The sequence below is a fragment of the Lathamus discolor genome, chromosome 4 (genome assembly GCF_037157495.1).
Source record: "Lathamus discolor isolate bLatDis1 chromosome 4, bLatDis1.hap1, whole genome shotgun sequence".
In the NCBI taxonomy this organism is placed as follows: Eukaryota; Metazoa; Chordata; class Aves; order Psittaciformes; family Psittacidae; genus Lathamus; species Lathamus discolor.
The window spans coordinates 61,178,211-61,202,009 of record NC_088887.1 but is presented as its reverse complement, the minus strand read 5'-3'; the positions used below and the strand labels follow the sequence as shown (position 1 = coordinate 61,202,009).

Here is a 23,799-nt window from a genome sequence, read left to right as displayed (position 1 = left end):
ATACTCCCTCCAAACATCTTTTTGCTGGGGTAGTTCATTCTGTTTGGGGAAAGAGTTTAGTTTTGTCAGTTGAGTAACTGCATACAATACGAATCTGCTAGAGAAATGTATTATTGTCAGCAAAGACCTTTAGCAGCAGACAAGACCTGGCTCGCCAAAATGACCTTCCTGCAGAAGCATTTCTGAGCTCGTGCTGTAGCACCTTTCTCTTCCTTTCTCTGTGCTGCAAAACATTAATCTAGATTCATAGTTCAGATCTTCAAAAGAAGCAGAAAAGGTTACATCAGTGCCTGAATCAATTTAAGTTTTGCAGGCAGAACTGTGAACCAACGTTTTTCCCAAATGAAGTAGCTAGAAAGAGCCAAAAGGTTTGGGTATGTGTGCACTGCTGACAAATACTTAATAAATTTCAGAAGCCTTCTGTGTCTGGTGCAGTCTGAGTAATCCTCAGAGGACTCAGCAAACAGCACTGCCTTTACATACAGGTCACCCAAAGTATTTTGCAGAAGAATGCCATCCTCTTTTTGGGGTGCCAGATGGGTAAATCTTAAAGCTGCCAAACATGAGGTTGCGGAACAACCAAACTCATTTTAATTATAAACCTGCTTCAGACCATCCAAGCCCCACGCAAAGCAATTCAAAATGAAGACAAATGGGAGAACGAATGGGTAGGTGAAATTAAAAAGTCTGGGCCCACTCCTCTTGGGGCCACACACAGCTAAAAGCAGGAAGAACAAGGACCCTTTGTAGCGTGCGGATTCTCAGATGGTACGTCCCACTTCTCAGCTGCCGTGCTACTGCGGTGACTGCTCCCTCTCCACCCAACCCATCCTCGCTGTGCTATATGTGAGTCAGACTGGGGACCTACTCAGCCCTTAAATATGTGCTTAAGTCTTTCCACATTCAGGAAAGAAACTCAGATGAAATTTGGAGCAAACGTGCAACAAAAGGCCTGTGCCTAAGTGTTTACCTGAATAAAGCTGCTTTGCTGAATCTGTGCTAAAATGCCAAGCACATGTCAGGCAAGCTCAGGATCTTCCACAGCACTCTCACTCACAGAGCCTCTGCCATGAAAAATGCTGCGTCCCCAAGGGGAAAAGTTTTTTCCTGGAGAGCAGCCCAGAACGAAAGGAGCCATCACATCAAAGATAAGTCTTACCTCCCCCGCTACACCCCTCACTTCCCCAAACAGCAGATCAAGGCGGAGGAGGACTAGAAAAAAAGGGAAAAAAAGGAAAAAAAGATACTTTTTTTTTTTTTTAACAGAAGAAATGAGAGGTTCCCCCATCTCCCACTTGGTTTCTCCAAGCAATGCAGCTAGGAGCAGTCTGTTGCTTGCTTGGAAGCTCCTAGACCGTGAGATGGGAAGTCACGGAGTGCAGGAATCAAGTTATTTATTGACATCTCCCGCCTCCAAGCAGCTTCACAGCTTGGCAGTGCGCTGGAGGGCTTTCAGACTGACCACAGCAGGCTGACCTTTCCTCCTCCACGGACAGAACGGTCACCAGCCCCCGTGGTTAGGGAAGCCATGGATACTTTTGTTCATTGGCCATTATTCATCAGATTTGGGAGACCGAGCTGTTTAAGCTGAAACTCCTTAGAGTGAAGAAAAAAATGTTGCACATTTTATATTATCTCTTGCAAATACGAAAGCTTGCTGCAATCTTCAGATACAATATTTATGAATTGGTCTTTCAGCCAAATCCACTTTTGCATACGGATACACAGCTGCCGGTACCCAGAAGTATGATAGTTCCCAAATATATCTTTGCCATTTTTAAGATCATTCTAGAGGCTTGAAAATAATGCTTCTTTCACTGTAAGTGAAATCTCTAGGCCTGATGTTTCAAAGACAGTCTGAAATTAGCTGGGTTTTGTTTGTGTTTGTTTGTTTGTGCACAAGAATAATTGATTAAATCAGCACAAGCGTAACTGATTATACACTCTAAGAAAAGTACTGAGGAATTAAGCTGCAAAACTAGCAGCATTGTGAAGAGCCATACCCAATTTTTATGCTTACATCTCCTACATGGAATCCCCTCTTAATTATACAGTAGCAAATTTGAAATGTGTCATCACCTCCCACCACTGGATATCTAGATTTTGAATGAATGTAACCTGCATTTTTCAACACTTCTAAGGATTTTTTTTTAAGATGTCTCTTTAAACTTTTTTTTTTTATGAAAAGATAAAATTTGCATAGGAGGATATTCAAATACTCACGACTTACAAAGAATGTCATCTCTCTTTCATTAACCAGCACAATGACCCTCTAACAGTTTCACACTGAGAAAAAATATGCAGAGAAATATGCCAAGTGTAATGCCAATTAGGACATCGAAAGGTACATAGACTGTAGACCAGGCAAACAGAATGTGAAATTCAAAGTTAAAAATTGAACCTATATTCTTCAGTCCTTTGAAGAATTAACTATTTTTAATGGAAATCAAAATGCAATCTTTATCAAATTTCTCGTTCAGTTGACAACAATAAATCTATTTTTCAGATGTGCTTTAAATTGTTGTTTTGAAGAGGAGGGGTTTCAGAATATCAAGTAGAAATTGCATTAAAGAAGAAATTCCTTTTTAACTGGAATTACCCTATATATGTAACCTTTTTAGGTTTATGTAACATTTTAGGTTTGCCAGAGTAACGGGCAATCGGACACCTGAAAAATTATTTGTAACCATTACAATAAGAGAAAATGTGTTCAGATATTTAAGGGAGAATAAGCAAGTCTGGCATTATGCCTTTTACTCTAAGAAGAAGTATGTCTGCATATTCGGAGCAGCCCTGTGGAGAAGGACTTGGGGGTGTTGGTCGATGAGAAAATGAACATGAGCCGGCTTCAGTGTGCGCTCGCAGCCCAGAAAGCCAACCGTATCCTGGGCTGCATCAAAAGGAGCGTGACCAGCAGGTCGAAGGAGGTGATCCTGCCCCTCTACTCTGCTCTTGTGAGACCTCACCTGGAGTCTTGTGTGCAGTTCTGGTGTCCTCAGCATAAAAAGGACATGGAACTGTTGGAACAAGTCCAGAGGAGGGCCACGAGGATGATCAGGGGACTGGAGCACCTCCCGTATGAAGACAGGCTGAGAAAGTTGGGGCTGTTCAGCCTAGAGAAGAGAAGGCTGCGTGGAGACCTCATAGCAGCCTTCCAGTATCTGAAGGGGGCCTATAGGGATGCTGGGGAGGGACTATTCATTAGGGACTGCAGTGATAGGACAAGGGGTAATGGGTTAAAACTTAAACAGGGGAAGTTTAGATTAGATATAAGGAGGAAGTTCTTTGCTGTCAGGGTGTTGAGGCGCTGGAACAGGTTGCCCAAAGAAGTGGTAAATGCTCCGTCCCTAGCAGTGTTCAAGGCCAGGTTGGACAGAGCCTTGGGCGACATGGTCTAGTGTGAGGCATCCCTGCCCATGGCAGGGGGGTTGGAACTCGAGGATCTTAAAGTCTTTTCCAATCCTAACCATTCTATGATTCTATGATCCAGATGGTAAGAAACAGCAATCTGATGACATTAGTTTAAAACGCTACTCTATACACATACTATGTATTTCACAAGCACAAATTAGGTATTCTGGAAAAGAAGATCTAAAACTTGCAAGAAAATAACAATACTTAGCACTTTCTAAATGCTTTCCATCTGAAAAATGCAAATAATTAAGAGCACAGGGGAACCAAGCCATTGTGCTGGTCACCAACAGAACCAGGACACCCAGGGAAAACTCCAATGTCACCAGGTGTGGCATAGCAGGAAGCAAAATGCCTGCAGTGACAAGGTACTGCCTAATGTACCCTAACCACTGAAGTGGACCAACGCCCCAAAAAGCCTTTGGTGTGGCTCTCTTTCTGCCATTGGTATATATTTAGTACCCCGGAGCTCCCCACTTTGTGTGTCCCTCAACTACCTGGCTATGAATGGCACCCAGAATTGATCATAGCCTATAAAACTCTGTAAAGCTGCCCTAGTTTATGGATGAGAGAAGTGATGCACAATAGCATTATATAAATGCTCTAAGCTTGCAACATTGCACAGTAGAATAATGATGAATAAACCCCATTTCTGTGGAGATTTCCAGTTTTAGCACACTCAACAAAACCCCTTTTACACACACTTCAAAATCCTTAAGTATTTTTCTTTGGATTGTACTACTATGCCAAATATTTATTTTATCAGTCCAAAACTCAATTTGCTGCTGAAACCCTGCATGAATACTTCAAAGGAACTTCAAGATCCTACCCAGAAGTGGAGGAAAGATTACAGAGATTAATATTGTGCAAATAAATCTCTGCATCACCAATCTTACAAACTGCTGCTTTGCCCTAACGCAAGTACCTGAATATAGGCACCTGTATGTAGAAGGGGTCTAAACAAGCTAAATCAAATTCCTGGAAACATGCATGATGTATACCAACTTTTTACAGTGCTGTAGTCAGTGAAGGAGAGGGTAACAGTAGGATAACTGAGAGAGTGTGAGACAGTAAGAGGACAGAAGAAAGAAGGAGAGGGCAAGGTGGGAAGAAGAAGGTCCTAAGGCCAGACTGAAGTAAAAAAAAAAATAAAAGATCCTAGTGAAGACAGATGAAGATTCAAAAATATAAATATAAAAGAAGGAGAGACATCAGTTAAAATCCAAGGCGACATTAAAAATAACATGAAATTAAAAAAAAATCCCAAACCAACAACCAAATTAAAAAAAAAAAAAAAAAACAACCAAAACCCTCAACCAAAAAGTGACAGAGAAAGCTTAGAACTTTCAGAAGCTCAAGTCAGTAATTCTTTGTCAGCCAAACTCTCCTTGATTTCAGTGGGAGTTCTGCCTTAATGAGGACAGCAGGGTAGGCATCAAAGGCAGCTATATTTCTTATACTTGGATAACAGCAAGATCTACCAAGTTATTTTGTTGTTGAAAAAGACTACACATCTTTGAAGAAATGTGGATATTAGGGGCCCAGTAGTACAAACGCAACTGCTACGACCAGCTGAGTTACATCAGTCCTTTGTGTTGGAAAGGAAGAATAAAAGATGAAAGAACTGACTTGTGCCACCTTGCAAACAATCAAATTAAAGGTCCAGAATTATTCCAGCAAAGTTTCCATTGGTTTCAGAGACAGCCCAAAAATCAAGCAAGATTCTTCAGTCCTTCTTGTAAAAAATACATGAATACAAGAGAGAATATGAGTGATTCGTTTTTCATCAGTATTGCTTTCGCTGAAATTGTTGGCAATGTACCCATCTGCTTCACAGAACTATTATTCAATTAGGCTGGTTTTGTGAAGGTATCTTTCCCAAATATTGTATTAATATACTGAAAAGGAAGCATAAGATAAGTAGACTGGAAAATAAAATATTCTTCTCAGTGTGGTAACCAAAGATAAAGCAAATCAAAAAACTGATTCTCATCTATAAAAAGAATGAAGATTCAGCCTAACCCATAGTGTTCTTAATGGTCCATGTAGAAATCATATGGCCATTTTCTCCTTTATAAACGTAAATTAAAGGAACTCTCACTGGAAGTGTAACTGAAATGTGGGTATGTCTAATGCAAAGCCTCCAATTTAAAACCTTTTACTGGTTTAGATGCCAAAACCAGGAACAGACAAAATACCACAAGTAAAATCTGTAGAATTACCAATAAAAACACCAAGGCAGATATTTTTCGTGAGAAATAAGAACAGCAGGAAAATATCCCATGTCAAGCTGATCACACGCAGTAATAATGCCTATTATTGTCAAGATTATGCAAGCATACCATTGTTATCCATAATATGGGAAATATCATGTCAATTCTCCATGACGTATTAACAAAAGGTGTCCCACCCAAACCAATAAGTGTAGGACACGCTCAGAGCTGGATTCATTCAGCCGCTGACTCACTCAGATAAACAGCAATCCTCAGGTTTTGCAGGGTTACATCCACCTGTTGATTTAAAGATTACAGGTGGGAGCTGCCTTATTAAAATTGCTCTCCAGTTTAAAAATGACACACCTAACAGAGGGAATCGAGAGAAAAACAGTCTGGCCTGCTCATCAATGACAAAACGGTAATAAGTAATCAAACTCAATTACTATTGTTTGCAGGGCTAAAATTATGCTTAAAGAAATTCATTGCCATCTGTAAGCCCGTTAAAGTTGATTACAATTATCTCGTGCTGGTTTTCTTCCCAAAGATTGAACGGCATTGTCTATTTTTAAAGGCAAAAAAACACCAAACAACAAAGCAGCTTGAATAATAAATTGTTTATCCCAAGATAGAATAAACCATAGCGATGAACTTTAAGAATGGTTACTAAATTAGAACTGAAAATGAAAAACAAGTATTTTCCTGTTCAAGGTTTTGTTTTTAATGTGTTTTTATTTTTAACTAGATCGAGTGCTGATTACAGAATATTCAAGGCTACCCGGACATCACACTGCTCAATTGACTGAAAAGTTTGATGACTTCTCTAGAAAGTGAGGTCTGTGCGTGAAATTAAATCAGCATCACTGCTCTGAGATACCTCGGTGGGGGGAGAGGTTAATATTGCTTATTAAATAATGTTAAATAAGATCAAACAAGACATGCAGGATTTGGGAGGGCTCTTGGAACTCTGGTTGTTTCCCCAGGCTGCTTATGCAACCTCGCTTGCACAGGCAGGGTAAGGGCCTGCCATTTCATTACATAAGGTAGCCCAAAAATACACAGCTAGGCAGTTGTGAGCTCCATTAAGTGCTGCACTGGAGTTTCTGTATCAGTTATCATCTAGACATTTTAAGAAACGGAAGGACTTAGACATTGCTGAGTTCAGGATGGTTGCTGTTGTTTTAAGAGCAGTAGATCTCTTACAACAACAGCAAATAATAATCAGCATGAGCTGATTATTATTTGGATACACTGTGCTCTGACTGTTGCTTAAGCAAACAGCAATACGCAGTCTTCGGTTTAGCACAGCCATGCTAAGTGCAATCCAGGGCTTTAAAATGTGCCTTTCAGATGAATAAGCAAATTGTCTGGTTTAGTAAACAGCAGTAAACACAACATTATTGTTTCAACCAGTGCTCAAGTGCAGTGGATAGCTGAAGAAAATTAATTTCCCACACATCCTTTCATTCTCAGTTCAAGATTTCAAAGCCTCGTACAGACAGATGGAACTGTAACTACAGGAATACCCGGTCAGGGAAGTTGACCACCTTGCCCTGAGCCCTCTCCCTGACACGAGACAGCAGCAAAGGACTGGGAAGCCTGCGTGAGCAGGGCAGGCATGTAGCAATATTACAGCCTCCCAGCGGAGACTTCTTCAGCCAGGCATTGTATCTTGGTATTCAGAGCCTCTTGGTGGGATTGCTTCGGTGAATATAATTGCTTTCTGAACCTACTTGAACCCAAGGAGATAAGGCTGTCTATCCTCACCATGCCTCCACAGCTCAATAATAGGACACCAGGGAGTGAGCTTGAGCACTGTACCCTGCTTTTTGCGCTGATGAAGTTCTACCTCATGCCCTGGCTCTGCTTTGGAGCACTTGAAACTAGCTTCTTCCAGCTAGCTCTTTGCATGGCAGACCTGCTGTAACAGCGCCAGCCCAAATCAGTGAAGGTGAAAGCTACCAGGATCCTTTGGCTTTGGGAGCTGCAGTGCGACAGATACTGGCCCACTTCATTTCACAGAGCAGACTCTGGGGGGCCACCTGGCCTGGCACCCCCTCTCAGCCATGGCCAGCCATGGGTGCTGAGGAGCAAGTATAAGAACACGCAAATCAATGGTGGTATTTCCTCAGGACACTCACCAAGCTTCCAAGAATTTGCAACTCAAAACTTCCTAAGCCAGTGGTTTTACAGCCTTGATGGATTTCTCTTCCATGAACTCATCCAGTCACCTCATTAGCTGATGTAACCTCCCAGCATCCACATCCTGTGGTAAGTTGTTCCGCAGCCTCACCATGCCATGTGAAAAGCCATCTCATTTTGTTTCCATCCCTTCAACTGCCTGCTTCACCCATCCAATGCCCTCCACTCCTGTAGCTGGGAACAGTCATTCCCAGTTTGCCTTCTCCATGCTTACTTAATTTTACAGATCTTTGTTGCATTGCTCTGTCAGCATTGTCACTCTACAGGCAGGAGCTACTCTGTTCCTCTGATCACCTTTGCTGCCTCCTCCTGAATCGCCTTCCTCACCATTATACAGTTTTGAGGTGGGAGGATCCACAAAAACACAAAACTGAAGACGTGGGCATGCCACAGCTTATACAGTGAAATGATGGGATTATTTTTTATTATTTTTCATACTTTTAAAAAGAATCCCTAATATTCTGTTTACCTTTTATTTAACTTGCATCTGCACATTGCACTGATTTTTTAAGTTGTCCATGGAAGATTTTATCTAAGCTTTTACACCTTCAGTGACCTGTAGCAATGAATTTCTATGAATAGAGATACCTTGTTCTATTAACCTTCAACAACTGACATGCATATGACATTTACCTGACATGAAGATACTCAAAGAGAAAGGGTGACTGAAATGTCCCAGTAGATGATGTTCTGTCATGCTAGCACTTCTTGTATGCTTTGAAATGACAAAGAGGTTTCACACGTGAACTTCCAAATTTCCATTCTGATCTCAAACGCACATACACATCCTTTAGATTTTTTTCCTGTATCATCATTTCTCTTGGCTAGAAATCTTCTATTTTAGGCACAGATCCCAAAGAACAGTGGTAAAATACTTGAAAAACACCTTCTGTCATAATCAGGCCAGCGAAAGGCCTGCTGTTTTACACAGACTTGTACCCACACAGGAGAAAGTGAGATAACCTCTCTGTTCCTACCACTTACATGGTCATTTTCTGGAGTATCTTGCAGCATGTCACCTGCTATACAGGCACAGGAGAAAGAGATGGCTTTGCCTCGGAGAGCTTGCAGGCAAAGGAGAGGACGAGGAACACCAAGCAGGTACTGACAGAGTACCAGGCAAAGCATGTGGCAATACTGTTTCCAAATGGCAAAGGTCCAAGCTCACCAGTGACTTCACTTCCGTAAGAGTTTTATTTTTGCAAAGCCACAGGTGAATTTTCAGACTGAAGCAAAATTAAAACTAGCACTGGGGGTGCATCAGTATTCCTCCTAAACGTGGCAGGCGGCATGCAAGAAACACTGATCTCTGCCACGGAGCTTGGACAAAGGAATAGAAATGTCTTTACCAAAGTGTAATTCAATGCATTTTGGTTGGACTGAGTTGTGCTTCATGACTTGTCTTCAGGGGGAAGAGACACAGTTAGAGAAGCATAAAAAAATGTACTTACTCTTCTATCCCCAAAACCTACATTGAGTTTGTGTGTGTAAAGTCAAGAAAGCCGTGTCCAAAAATCCCTCAAGCTAATCTGCCAACATCCCTGAGCGCAAGGAGTGGAAAGTGAACCCAGTCTGCACTTTCTCAGCTGCTTACTCAGAGCAAGAGCCTACAGGACCATATCCCTTGCCTTTCCCGCCCTGCAAATCTCATACTTCTGAATTCAGTGGGCGATATATTGGTGGTATATATATACCCTGTGTGGCCCATAGCACAGTCACAACAAGAGTAATGGTTTTAGTCCCTCCGAAAAACTGTGAAATACAAAACCACCACTACATGGACAAATCCAGCACCACCTATGCATTCTGCTTAAATACTACTACATGTGTTTCCTTTTCAAACTTTGGAAATCAGACTCATAAAGGAAAAGTCAGTGCTGATTTCTGACTGAATTAAATTAGCTAAAATATAAGTATTTGCATGGCCTCAGTCTAACTTTTCAAGAACAAGTTTTAATAAGATCAAGGATCGACCGAAAGCTAAGCACAATGTAGGAGAATTACTTTTTTATACAGGTAATGATGCCTCTACAAAATCTGCAACTCAAGTGCATCTGCCCGAAGACCCCGAAAGCAAAACCATAAACACAAATGGGAGTTACTTAAATTCAGCTTAGAAAGAAAGAAAAGCAACTAAATATACATAAAATACATATCTGAATGTAATTTTCAACAGTATGGTATTTGCCAATCATCAATTGCATAGTGATGTAAGTAATCTGATTGCTCAAAACTCACAGTAGAACACAGGCAATGGTTATGTAAATTGTTACATTTGCTGTGAAAAACATCCTATCTTTAAAGAATACCAGAGCTACAAATTGAAACCATCAGCTGTCGATCATAATTTTCTTACCTTAAATGAACATATTACGATACAACATCAGCTACATGATCACATACGATTTTGTTCCACGGGGCTTCACTATTCTGATGTAGCGTTAATATACTGAGTTGTAAATTCTTCCTTTGTTTTAAAAAGTGAAAAACCCACCCTAGCCTACCGCAGCAGTCACCAGCTGGGTTGAGTCCTTTATGTTCACAGCATAAAAATCTAGCATGGGATTTGACTAGGGCATGCAAAGTTACTATCCTGTCCATGGCAAACCTAGTGCTAGAAGAAGGTGAGCAGACACCACAGTGGAGGCGTAAGGCCTGAAACTGGCCCTGGTGCAAGGTCGTGTTCCTTTGGGTGCTGCCTGCCAGTGCGGTGGAAGATAAGGAGAACAAACACATGGGCTCAGCGCAACTCCAGAGCCTGGGCTCCACAATGAAGATATAGCTCCTCTCCAGGTCCAAGGTCTGTGACTGGAGCAGCAATAACTGCTCCTCATGGCAAAGACACAACACCAATTTCTATGAGGAGACCAATGGAGGGGCAGAGAAGGGGAGACAGGGACTGAAGAACATGGTAGGCAGTGTGAGGAGGAAGACAAGAAGGATTAAAAAGCAGTAGTACCATGACCCAATCACTGAAAGAGTGAAACCCACTGCTTTTGCAAGTTCAGATCTCCTGTTCCTGTCTACCACCAGTCTCTCCTCACCTTTTGCTGCCCACCAGTCCTTCTCTTGGATTGGGTTTTCCACCTCTATCTGATCTACAGTTTCCTGCATCTTGCTCCTAAGCTTTGTCATCTATGACTCCATCAAGTCCTTTGACTTAACTCAAGGTCCCTCCTCTTCATTTTTCCCTCCATCACTAAGACTTCTCCATTCCAGTCCCACTATTTTTTGTCACCATGCATGTAAATTGAGCAGTTTCCTACTCCTTCTCCACTCTGCCTCCGCATCAGCAGGCACACCCTGCCACCAAAGACATAGACGAGACAGTCTTCAGTGCTCCCTTCTTACGGTGCTCACCATACCAGTAACATCTGGAAAGAACAACTGTAGGGGGAGGTCCACACAGCCCTTCAGCCACCAACTGGAGTGCTCTCATTTTTCCCAGGAAGATGAGCAGTTGCTCATCTCCTAACAACGCTGGGGTGTTCAGTGTGCTCCATGCTGAGAGCATCTTCAGTGAGTAAGTGCAATGGTGAACATCCCTCAACATCCCTCCACCGAGAGCACACAACCTGAGTGTTGTAACAAAATGATAGCTGAGACATATTCTGGAAGCTTTTCACAGGCTCAACAGAAGGCACACCCCCATCACAAGATTGATCCCAAGCCAAGTATCTTTTTTTCCGGCTCCAAACACGAAGCCACAAAAATTCAACAGTCTCAATGAAAGTGTTTCTCAACATAGCCAAAAAATGCAGATTCACAGGAAAAGAAATATCAAGGTCTCTTAAAGCAGGATGATGTATACTTAAACCATCTTCGTCAGATATGTGGCCAAAGGGTACGTTTCCCTCTAACCATGTTCTCAGAAATAGCTGAACCATTTCATCTGAAACTTCCCAAAGAGAGTCTGTCTTCAGCAAACACTCGATCTGGAAAATGTCAGCCTAGGTTTAAGCTTAGCAAATGCATAAGCACCTGAAAGAAGAACACTGTACTAAGCACTAAGTAATTCTAACTGTAGAAAACATTGCTGCCTGTGGTAAAATAGCAACTCCTTCAAGTGCTCGTGCATGCTCTAGGCTAGAAAATGAGGCAATAATCATAACCTGCAAAGCGCAGTCTGTGGGTACAATCCTGCACATATGTGGGGTGACATCTACATGCAGGGTGGTACCTTTGTTGGGGAGGGAAAGCAATTTCAGGCAAGCCTACTGTCTCCAGGCTTCAGGCACAAAAGTGCAGCCAGCTTGAGGAATCACCCCGGTGTCAGACACCTGGTTCAGGAAAACCTCCGATTTCACATGTTCGGTGAGCCAGTGCACAGCTTGGCAATTACCTTCTCCAAATACTCCCATTTCCTGGCCACCCGTGCAGAGCAACTCCATGTCCATGTTAATCTACAGGGATGTATGCAGGATTGGGCCCTTCCCCAGCTGACGGTTCTCAGAATCACAGATCAACAGATGAGCTGGCTAGGGCTGGGTACTGTGAACACTAATTATTTAGTACCACAAAACAAACTAAACCCGCGGTGGGATACAAATCAACGTTTCAAACCAGGGTAATAGAGAGAATTCTCTACTTCAAGAGGCAGCCACTTGTTGAGCACAGCTCTCAGGTTAGCTGCGCCCATCCGAGGGAACCCTACAGCCCTTCTGGAGATTTAGCACTGTGAAAACGTTCAAGTTCCTCTGCGGGCTGTAATGCTAATAACCGCTAATTATTTTGGAGTCACTTGAGCGAAAGTAAGCTGCCACCCTGTAGACGGTTAAGGAGTACGGAGGAAAGTTTCTTGTTAATTGACAAACCAGGCTAGTGACCGTAGAGGAAAACACCCCCCCACAACTCTTGGTGACAAAAGTCCTGCGTTGCCACTCAGCCGCGGATGTAACGTCTCCCCGTGCTCTGCACGCTGAGGGGAACCAAGCGGGAGCCCGTCGCAGGGCCGCAGCAGCAGGGCTCTCCCGGCACACGACACAACCCCTGCTCCCACCGGGAGCTTTCAGCCGTTCAGAAATCCCACTGGTCTTACTGGAAGTTTTCCTTGACCGGACCCCGCGCCGGTCCAGCTTAAATGAACCCCAACGTCAGGAAACTGCCGACCGCACCGGTACGAGAACGGGGATGGGGACGGGCTGGGGGGTCCTTCCGTTTCCAACATGAGGGGCCGGCCCCCGCCGGCCCGCCCGGGACAGAGGCGCCACGCTCCCCACGGAAACTTTCCCGCGGCAGAGGAGATGCCGCCCCGCACCGCCGGGCCCGGCCAGGGCCGCGCTCCTCCGCGGGACGGCGGGGAGCGCACCCGACGGCCGCCGCGGGGGACACACGGGCGTCGCGGGCGGGAGGGCGCCCCGCGGGGGAAGGGAGGGTCGGGGCCGCAGGGCCGCGCGTTACCTGGGGTGCTGGTGCTGCGGGAGCGCGGCGGGGAAGCCCGAGCCGCCGCCGCCGCCGCCGCCGCCGCTGCTGCTGCTGTCCGCGGTGGCCACCTGGGCGCGGGAGCCGCCGCCGGTGCCGATGCTTGTGCCGCCGGGCTGGATGCCGCCGCTTTTCCGGTGCCTGCCGGTGCCGCTGCGGCAGCGGCCGCCGCTGCTGCTCCAGCCGCGCAGGAGGCCGGCCTCGGGAGCCGGCAAACTCTTCCTCGCCGACGAGGATCCGGGGACGCTGGCCGCCTCCTGCCTGCCGCCGGTGCCGGTGCCGTGTCTCATGGTGCGCGGGGCCGCCGCATGCCGCGCTGCCGCCGCCCCGGGCGCCGCGGGACCCACGCGCGCCGGGGCCAGGGGCTCCGCCGGCAGCGGGAGGCCGCGGGGAGCCCGGGCTGCTGCGGGGAGGGGAGGAGGCCGGGGGCCGGGAGGGCTGCTGGCTGGGGCTCCTGCTGGGGCATTAAGTTGGACGCGCGGCTGGGAGAGGCGCGGGGGCTGCGGGGCCGGTAGTTCTCCGGGAAGTTGGAGCCCGGCGGGCGAGGCGGGGGCATCCTCTCCGCCGGCCCTTCATCGCCGCCCGCCGCCGCCTCCCCTCGCCTGCCCCCGCCGCCGCCCCGCGTCCTCAGCCGGCGGCGCTGGGGGGGACGCGCCCCGCGCCCATGGGCGGCAGCCGCGGCCCCGGAGGCTGGCGGCGGCGGCGGTTCTCCCGCGCCGGCTTCCTCCTCCGCCGCTCGCTCGGTTTCCTCGGCAGGGAGCGGGAAGGAGGGGGGTGAATGAAGGGGCGGGGGGGGGGGGGAGCCCGAACGCGAGGCCGGTGAGCAAAATGGGTCAGGGAGGGGGAAAGGGAGCCTGGCGCTCGCCTCCCCCCTCCCCGCGGTGGGCTCCAGCAGGGCCCGGCTGGGGCGGTGGGCAGCAAGAGGGCTACGAAGGAGCTCTCCCGCCCCGGCTCCCTGTGCACAAGTGCAGGGAATGTTCCACTGACCTACATATTTTTCCAAACATACGTGACCTTTTTTTTTCTCCCTCTCTCTCGTTCTGTGGGAGGAGACAGGCGAGGATCCAAGAAAAGGAGAAGCTGGAAAGAGGACGAAAGGCGAAGCAGAGAAGAAAAAAAAACCCAAAACCCTCAACCAAAAAACCAGCCCCGCATCGAGGATGGATTCACAACGCAAGGAGCAAACCCCAGCGTGCCCGCGTTTACATATGTCTGCAGCGGCATCCCCGCTCCGCACCGGCGGCGGCCCCTACAGCCTGACCCCGAGAGCCCCCGCCGTGCCAGGGCCACAGTGCCACCGTCCTCCCGAAGCGGGACTGCCCCCGGTGCCCGGCGCCGGCTCCCGGAGCGTCCCGGCGGGTCCTGGCTCGGCGGGCTGGGGCCACACGGCCCCGGCCCGGGGCTGACCCTGCCCTCTGCCCGTGCCCGCTTCCCCGGCGGCAGCGGCCGCGGGAGCTGAGCCGGAGCGGGGCACGGCACAGCGCTGTCCTGGGGTGGGTTCCCGGCCTGCCGGGCACAAGCAGGAGCTCCCGGTTTGGTTATGCAACGCCGCACCGGCAATTAGAGCAAAACCTTGACAGCGCTTTTTTCTTCTTTTCTTCTTTTTTCTTTCCTTTTTTTTTTTTTTCCTGTTGCAAAGTAGGTCATTCTTTTTATTCCCCACTTTGCATTATTTTCCTTTTTCTTCCTTTTATTTCCTTTTTTTTTTTTTTTTCCTAATACTCCTCCTGCAAAGTGGCCAGTGAGAGATAAGGAAGTGTGCTGGAGCCTGGGAGGAGCTGTTTATTCGGAGCCTTGCTTTCTCCTCGCCGGGCATCCCTGCCGACTTCTGAGGGCGACAGCGAGCGGGCTCCGGGGTTGCCCCTCTCCCCAGGGAGGGCAGAGATGCCTGGAGAGGGGGGGCACGGCTTGGTATCCCTGCCGCCTTCCAAGTCCCGCTCTGTCTGAGCCTCCTGCTCGCCTGGTCCAGCCCCGCCGGCTGTCAGCCCTGCCCGCTGCTGCCCTCGCACGGACCCAGCACCCGGGGCTTGCTTTGTCCACCTGGCCAACCAGCCCTGTTCTCATTGCTGTGCCGTAGAAACACCTGCAACAGGCAGGGTTCTGGCCTTCACCTGCAGAAGGGTTCTCCCTGTAGGATACGGTATTTGTTTTTTAGGAGAGCTACAGGTTTTGTTCAGAGAGGGGTTCGTTGGGGAGGAAAAAGCCCCTGTAGCCAATGCACACTCTGTCCCCACCAGAAGGGCCTGTCTGCACTGTGCCAACAGTTTATGTGGTGAGCTGGGGGCTCTTTCCTCATTCCCCCCCGTTCATTCCACCTCCTTTTTAAAGACACATTAATCCTTGCAAAATGCCAGCCAGCAGAGACCTCTCTGCCCACCCCAAGTGTGTGTCTGTGGGCTGAAGATAGCTCCAGCTACCTGGCTCCAGCAAGGAGCCGTGCTGCTTCTCCTACTCCCACCATCCCCCAGCTCTCCCAGTTACCCCTGCTGTACACCACATCGTGCCAGTTATCCAATCCCAAATGCAAATGTTCATGATTACAAAGTATGGAAAAACGTTGCGCTCCTTTGCTGAGCACTTTTACACTGCACTTTACACAACAGGCATGACTAATGTTAAAAGGGTAAAGTTGTTTACTTTTAACCAAGATTAAATACAAAACTTTGAAAAGCTCCTCCCTTCCTTTGGATGAAACCCAGCATTTTTTCGCATTTGGAAATTGTCGAACAGTGGTTAAACAATCCTTTGGCAAACAAGTAGTGCCTGAGGGAATAAAGCATCAGATACATGGGGAGTGGAATAAAAGACATTTCTGTTCCTGAGGTATTTTTCTTGTGTTGCACAATGAAGTATAACATAAAATCTTCGAGCCTTGTAAGGTTAGAGAAAAGGAACTTCCCATGATTATATACACCACATGATTTGATATTCCAGTCCTTTTGAAAACCTACCAAAACCCTGCACTCAAAACAACCCTACCCTTTCAAAAGCTGGGAGACCAAGTACCTTGAAGAAACGACTATGCCGAGAAAGGCATTCGGAGAGACGAAGGGGTGCATGTACAAAATTACCTCTCTACCATGTTTAACATTTTCCCTGTGAATTCCAAAGGACTCCATCGCACAAGTGAAGAAATGAGACTGGTTAAGGTTTGTTTCTTCATTCATTCCCTAGGTTACCAGTGTAAACTTTAATTGGGGCAACAAACAGCAGATTGGCAGAGGCTGAGGCAGGCTTTTCCCAGCACATACCTGAGTCCCATTGTGAAACACCCGCCACTCAAAACATGTAGCCCTTCTCTCCGGCCAGTGACACATGGGAAATAACCAAATACTGTCAATACTGCATTTGAGTTGGAAGTTAGCCAAAGGGTTGCACTAGATGCCACATGGAAGAACTTCAGGGAAGGAACTCAGCATTCACTTTGAAAGAATTGAATTGTTTTATGATCATGAAATATCTGTAAGCCACTTTTCAAATATAAACATGACATATCAGTAGGCAACTTTTCAGACACCAGGAGCCTGCGATCCAAAGCCGCAATCCCTTTTGTTTTGACTAGAATAGGCTGGCCAACCTTCACAGCCCAGAAATGACGCAGCAGGGTTTTCAATGGGCCACCAACCACAAGCTAGGTGTCTCCCAGGGTGGAGGGCCAAGGGGAAGAGCAGGAGAGGACAGCAACTCCCTCGGGACCCCACTGCTCCATTGTGGCAAGCCCATGGGAGAGATGAGCGGTTGGGTGCGAGTTCAGCCCGGACATCCTGGGTTTAACTTTGCTGGCTTGCTTTCTCTTGCTGCCAGGGATTCGGATTATGCAGTACTGCCACTGCCGCATGATGCAATCCTCAGCAAAGGAGCTACCTGCTACATTGCTGAGCTCCAGAGCCCAAGCCTGGCCGCCAGGACCTGGAAGCGTAGGCATTATCTGTGCAATATTGACTCCTTTATCTGTTAACAGACTCAAGCACATGTTGAGGAGAAATAAGATGCAATCTGCAGCCCTTAATTTAAATGTGAAGCCTGCATTTGGTTTAGTGTTTGTCTAGGAGTGAACAGGGGTCCGCCAAATAATCATCCTCTAATCAACATAAATGGCACAGTGCTGCAATAGTCAGGGATGGCACTGTGGGAGAAAAGGATGTGATGGATAAGAATGAAGGACCCTCAGAGAGCTGACCAAATTGCACTGAGGATGAAACTATTATATTAAGTTTTCAAGTACATAAGAGGGATATGGACAAGGATTAATTTGAATAATGTTAATTAAGGGGCAGAGCAGACCTTGGGCTGCTTGTCTCCCTACTTTCCATGCTGAAAGAGAGATCAACAGGGACAAGAACATGGCTAATAAATCTGTGTCTCCTGTTAGTCAAGGGAGTCATGGCAGTCATGCCATGGTGAAACAGACTTTAGATGCATCCTGCTGATGCTGCCCCCAGTGCTAGAGTAGGATGTCTGGTGGGACTTCAGGATCTCTTCAGCTAGAAAACTAAGTTCACTGTTTTTCTGCATGGTTATTACAAGAGAAGAGCTGAATTTGCTGATTTGAGCATACTTTGATCTGATCTATTTTGAAGCGTTACCTGATCTATTTTGAAGTTTCATCCGTTGCCAGGGTTTTCATGGAAAAATTTAGTCGTGTACACAGCCTACCTGAGGTTGGAGTTTCCCAGTTTATTGAAAAGGATCTGCAGGTTTTCTTGAAGTGGAAGAAGACACGGAGCGAAAAAATTAGTGACTAAACATTTAATAGACTTAATGTTTGGAAGGGCTCAAGTTGCTGCCAGGTGCCCAGAAAGCCCTAAAGCTTTCTGCCTGAATACCTTGTGGCTGAGCACTTACAGCCTTCCAGGGAAGCAAAGCAGTTATGCAGCATGAACTGTACGTATGCACTCTGTTGCCTTGGGGTGTAGTGTGTGTGTGTCAGCCTGGTGAGCCAAAGCTAGAGGCTGTTTAAATAATTTCTTCTTATATGGGAAAGAGCCGATCCACTTATCCTCTGCTTGACAGCAGTCGTTGTGCCAGTGCACCTCTTGGCCCATAGAAGACCTTTCATTCATTTGCAGGAGGATGGGGATACATCTCATGGCAAAGCCTGGTTCCAGTGGGACTGTGCTGGTTAATACAAATAATGAATTACTATGTGGCTGTACCTGGGAGAAAGGTTCTGGTCTGAAATCAGGCTGATAGAGCTTGTTCAGTTTTGACAGCTGTTCAAGAAAATGAAGTTCAAACTCAAATCCAGGAGTAAAGGAGCTGCTGTTTCTCTCTGGAAGTCCTAGCGAAACAGAAGATACTAAATGGTTGTAGTGCCACAACTGAATTAAGAACAGCTGGGAGAAGTCTGAATGCAAATGCAGCATCTCCAGCACTACCTTGACTAAGAAAAATAACTGCATTAATGTTGGACTGCGGTAGTAGCTTTTTGGCAAGACATAATCCCCATGGATCGGTACAAAAATTTTAATTCCTGGCATATATCTCAAAGACCTCCTGCCTCTACCAGAAGACCTGGATGAGCAGCAGGAAGGTGTAGTAAATCATTGCTTCTCTCCTTACAACAGGCAGCCTGATTCCCCTCTCCACTGACTTCAGCAGGAGCTGGGTTAAACCTGGAATACATCCTTACTTTCAGGATTACACAGTTTTCCAAATTCTTTGCTAATTGCTCTCTTCCCTCTTTTTTCTGAGTACTGTTTTTGCTCACAGCCTCAGAGTTACACTACTTACCGCCATGCTCTCGCTCTTTCAAATTCTTCTCAGCTTGCTTTGATTCTGTGCAGCACTCTACTCTTGCACCTACCTTAAGTTCAGGATGTTATTGTTACTAATGACACATTTTGGTAAAAATACGGGAAATTTAAATATGAAATTTAGGTAAATAGCAGAATAAAAAAAAAATCTTCCAACTCAGAGGTACATGGATCTGCCTTCACATGTACAGCTCTCTCATGTAAAAGCAGTAAACAGCTATCAATACCAAGACAATGTGTAAGTTTGAGTTTAGCTGCTGGCCTTTAAAATATCATCTCAAAAGATTGTGTTACATGGTGTTTGTAGCATACATGCTCAGATCTGTCTCATTATCTTCCCTTATAAAATCGTTACATATGAAAGGATATTACTAGGACCATTGGTTCTGACCTCCTGAACTAACCACAGAATCTGAATCACAGAATGGTTTGGGTTGTAAGGGATCTTAGAGATCACCTAGCTCCAATCTCCTGCCATAGGCAGGGACACAAATCCAGGACACAGAATTTCCTCTTACTGCATCTGGCCAGGTATTTTATTATCAAAAGACATTGATACTGACTTAAAAAGAATAAAAAATGTTCCAAATCAGGTTCATCTCTTTGTTGGCTTTCTGAATGTTTTGACTGGTGATGCCTGAACTGCAGCATTCAGTAGGCACTAGATGTCAATGAGGCACTGGGAGTGTTCCGCAATATGCTCATCCCTGTCCAAATAGATGCTACATTCCTGGTAACAATAAAAATCCCCAACTGAGTTAAATCATGCATTTTAAAACAGTTTGCTTTGCTGTTTTAAACTCTTAGTTTGAGTATAGTCATACAGTTAAAAAAAAAAAAGGTTCAGGAAACAATTTTCCTTTGAGCTAGATTATTTCCCATGTTGTCAGTGAAAACGGGCTGCTTCACAGACTGCTCTTCCTTTTTTTGCGGCTGTCAGCTCCTCTCCCTGATATTCATGCAAACATGGTTCTGATTTCGTTGTGAGCACCCCAGGAGAGCATTGAAAATACAAACAAACCCCTCAAAAATAACGTTACTAATGCAAAATCAGGTAAGGTGTTCTGTTGCTTTGGCAAAGTCAGAGCTCTGGCTGTAAAAACTTGGAAAGTGTATTTGGTCTCTGTCATTAGGGCAGGCTGCATGCAGATGTGGCTGGTCACAGAGGCTGTGCTATTCCGCTTACACAGAACATGGCAGGGGGGAAGGAAGCAGAGGAAGAGGCAGTGTTAAAAAAGGTAAATATTGACTCAAAGAAAGGAGACATAAAGGAGAATGTGGGAGAACTGTAAATGAGCCAGGGAGGATGGAGAAAAATTCTTCAGCAACTGTAATTAGGTTAGATTTCAGAAGTAATTGCTGTGTTCTAGCATCAGCAGATACTATAGGCAATATTTGCCCTCAGCTGCATTTGCAGAAAAGAAGGCAAGCTGTTTCAGACTGCAGGGCCTGATCCTGATGTGGATCTCACAGATGTGAGCCCAGTGTGGCAGCTGATGTCCTCCCTCTGCACGCCACTGGAGGCGGGCAGCCAGAGGATGTACAGGGCTCAGAGACAAAATTGCAGCGGTGTGTATGTATGCAAGCACACAGGCTAAGTGGAAGAATACGAATTTAATGGAGCTGCCAGTGCAAAATTGTGTGAGCAATTTAATACTGGATAAAAGGTGTTTAAGCTGTCACCTGGCCTAGCTGATACCACCACCTCTGCAGAGGGAAAGGGGAGGCTGGGCTGGTACCTACCTCTCAGGTACAGGTTGGAGCAGTCACTAGGATGCGGAAGCTGCAGTACCCTCCAGTTCCTTTAAGATATACTTCTGCCTTATAAAACCAGATTATATAGGCTTTCTGCAGGGGAAATAGATTTCACCTTTAAGTCTTCTGCAGAGGTTTTACATTAGCAGTGCGCGCACCATCAGAAAATCAATTACCACTGGTATTACATGCAGATGAACAGCACAGAGTAATGGAGAATTCATTTTACACAATGCTTTTAATAAAATGCTAAATACAGCAAAATATTTTCCCAAAGGGCTATTTATAGTCTCCCTGTGGGAAGTATGTCTCCGAGGGGAAGTCTGCACCTTTGTGATTTGGACGAGGAGTGAGTTTCAGCCTTCTTTAGTGCTAACACTGCTCAAGCACATGTTTCTGCCAGGATGGATTAAAGATGACAGCATTCCATCATCTGTATTGTGATGGCTCTAACCTCACATGGAAAAACAGCTTTTCTTTTAAAAACAAGAGTTTCACAGGCTACACTATTGCAGTGCCAGTTGTTGTAAGACACTAAAGCAACTGAATTACTCTCTCATTCTTGACACTCTCGTGATCTTTTCCTGTTCTTAATGCCAAAGCAGTTTGCTGATTAGATTTGCCGTGTGTATTTCAGTAAATCATTGACATCAGCACCTCTTTACGAACAGATATATCTGCAATAACAGCCCTATTCCTAGCTGAGTCAGGGGATGTCACTAGGGCAAAGAAAGGGACAGTTCTACCAGGAAGCAATTAAAAAATAAGAACAGCAATGCAGGGCCGGACCAAAGTAAGCTGCCTCTAACTGGGGCCAGAAAGAGAAGTCTGTGAAAGTGAGTAAGAATAGCACAAGCATGCACTTCCCTGGAGTGCTCTCTCAGCCATCAATAGTTTATGCACAGGAGCTCCCTCTATGCCCATGTAACCACCATGGGCAACATCTTCCTGCAGGGAACCCCACAGCTTAATTATATACTTTATGAGGAGCCATATGGTTTCACTCATTTTGAACCTGTTAGTTGTATTTGTCAACCTTTCATTCTTGTGTTGGAAGAGAAGGGGAATGATCAGTCCCTCTCCACCCTCTTTATGCTACTTGTGGTTTTATAGACGTGTGCCATATCCCCTCTCAGACAACACTTTTCCAAGCTCAAGACCTGAACTATGGAAACTGCTCCATGGTTTTGATCATCCCTGTGTCTTTTTCCTGAATGTTTTCTATTGCATGTCTTTTAAGGGAAGGACCAGAACTGCCTGCACTATCCCGGAGGCAATCCAAGTGGGCACACACTAAATCTGTATAGGCGATCTTGGTTTTCCTTCCCTAATAACTGCTAACACAGTGCAACGGCTCTTGTGCCTTTAGGATCTTCTGAGATTCATAGTAAACTACCTGAGCTCAAGAGCAGTGTTTTCCATTTACCTTTTTTCTTTTTTTTAATAGCCTTGCTGATTCCAAATCTAAAGAATAGAAATTAGTCTGAACTTTTTTACAGTTTTAGCTCCATCAAAAGAAAAGAATGGCTAGAATATTGCTTTGGAGAAAATACATTCTTATTCACTGTAACTTCCAAGATTCCTGGAGGGGTTATATTTAAGTTATGTATACAAAAACTAACCGTGCTGGAGGGGGAAGAGAGATCTACCACAGAAAACTTGAACAGCAAAGAAAACATTTAAAAATATTCTAAACTTGAGAAAATAAATGCATGATGGGATAGAATAGAATAATAAAAAGAAACCCTCTGACAATTTCCCTGCAATAGAATATACTCGCTTAAAAAAATATTTTTGTTAAAGCTAAACCCCATGAAACCGTGAAAACAACTTAAATAACAGATGAATCTTTCTGCCAGTTGCTATTGCAATCTATTACTTGCAGGAAGGAAGCGTGTTTATTTAAAAATATCCTCCTTGCCCTTAAAGATGTATTCAGATGTTTGCATTACTTGAAAACTGTTGAAAATATCAGAATTACCCAGTTCCTTTTTCATTTCACAATCCTTGCTAGGTGTGTTATTTTATGTCTTACAAATGTAATCTGATCTGCGCAGGTAGTACTAAGTAAGATTGATTTGACGCTATAGAAAACCAGCTGTGATGACCTAAGCTCTTGCCTGACATTTCCTCTTTCCAGGGTAACTGATTTCCCACTTGGCTCCACCGAGCAAGCCACCAGAGCCCCCAGCTGATGTGTGCCCTCAGGTGCCCCAGCGGTTCCTTCTGCAGCCGTGGCCCGTGCTCTCTGCTGCCACCCCGGGATTAGCCTGACAACCTCAAGCCAAGTGCCGTGGGGCACAAATACTGAGTCTGTGCCTTAAAATGTCTTTCTAAAGTTGCTCCTAAGGATCTCGAGATGCTTTATGAGAGTGAGTGACATGGTCTGAAAACTTCATTTCAATTGAAATCATGTCTGCTCTAGCTCTGCTTGCAACAGTCAGCAGTGGCATTTAGCTTTCAAAAGCTGATGGTAATGCTGTATTGGCAGGAGTGTGCTAGCCTGATCACTACTGAGAAGAGCAAACAGCTCCGGTCTGCATCATATAAACAGAACTTCATATTTTTAAAACCTTTGATCTGCAATTTTCCTACCCCTACCACTCTGTCTTGGGACAGATATTTGGAAGTCTCCCATGGAGATGCAGACATTTCTTTGGGGCATGGTGAGCTTTTGACTTTTGCCTTTCTTTGATTATTTATTTTTAGAAAGATAGAAAGCACAGATCTTTTCTGTAAGCATGCCTGCCCCAGGCAGCCACTATTCAGTGGAAGCTGAGTAACAGTTTGCTATTTGAACAGAAATCTGAGTGTGTGGTACAGTTGCAACAATATGAGATGAACGTGGAAAGATAACATGGAGCCATTCCTTCCTGCCCGGTAAAGGAGGAAGCTTTTGGAAAGGCAGGCAGGGGGAAGGGTATTGGCAATATATTGGCAAGGCACGAAGTGAGGGTGAAGAGGACATTGACAAGCACGTGGGGCATTGAGAGAAGGAGAGGACAAGAAGCTGGGATGAGATGCACAGAGGTCTGGTGGGA

At 45.6% G+C, this 23,799-nt stretch overlaps 1 protein-coding gene and 1 long non-coding RNA gene across 7 annotated transcripts in view; one reads left to right on the top strand and one right to left on the bottom strand.

The window, feature by feature from the left end:
* NPAS2 (neuronal PAS domain protein 2) overlaps positions 1-13,578 on the bottom strand; it is a 106,015-nt gene extending 92,437 nt beyond the window's left edge. For 2 of the 6 annotated variants that reach the window (XM_065677694.1, XM_065677695.1), the window contains exon 1: positions 13,227-13,575. In XM_065677694.1, coding sequence (XP_065533766.1) covers positions 13,227-13,537 — 311 coding nt within the window. In that variant the 5' untranslated portion in view covers positions 13,538-13,575. Of the gene's footprint in view, positions 1-13,226 lie in introns of all 6 variants that reach the window. The other 4 variants (XM_065677696.1, XM_065677698.1, XM_065677697.1 and 1 more) reach the window with 3 other exon arrangements.
* Positions 12,711-16,069, top strand: LOC136013593 (uncharacterized). Its single transcript, XR_010612288.1, has 2 exons — positions 12,711-12,942; positions 14,297-16,069. It is a non-coding gene; the product is annotated as an uncharacterized LOC136013593 (long non-coding RNA).
* Positions 16,070-23,799: the final 7,730 nt, after the last annotated feature.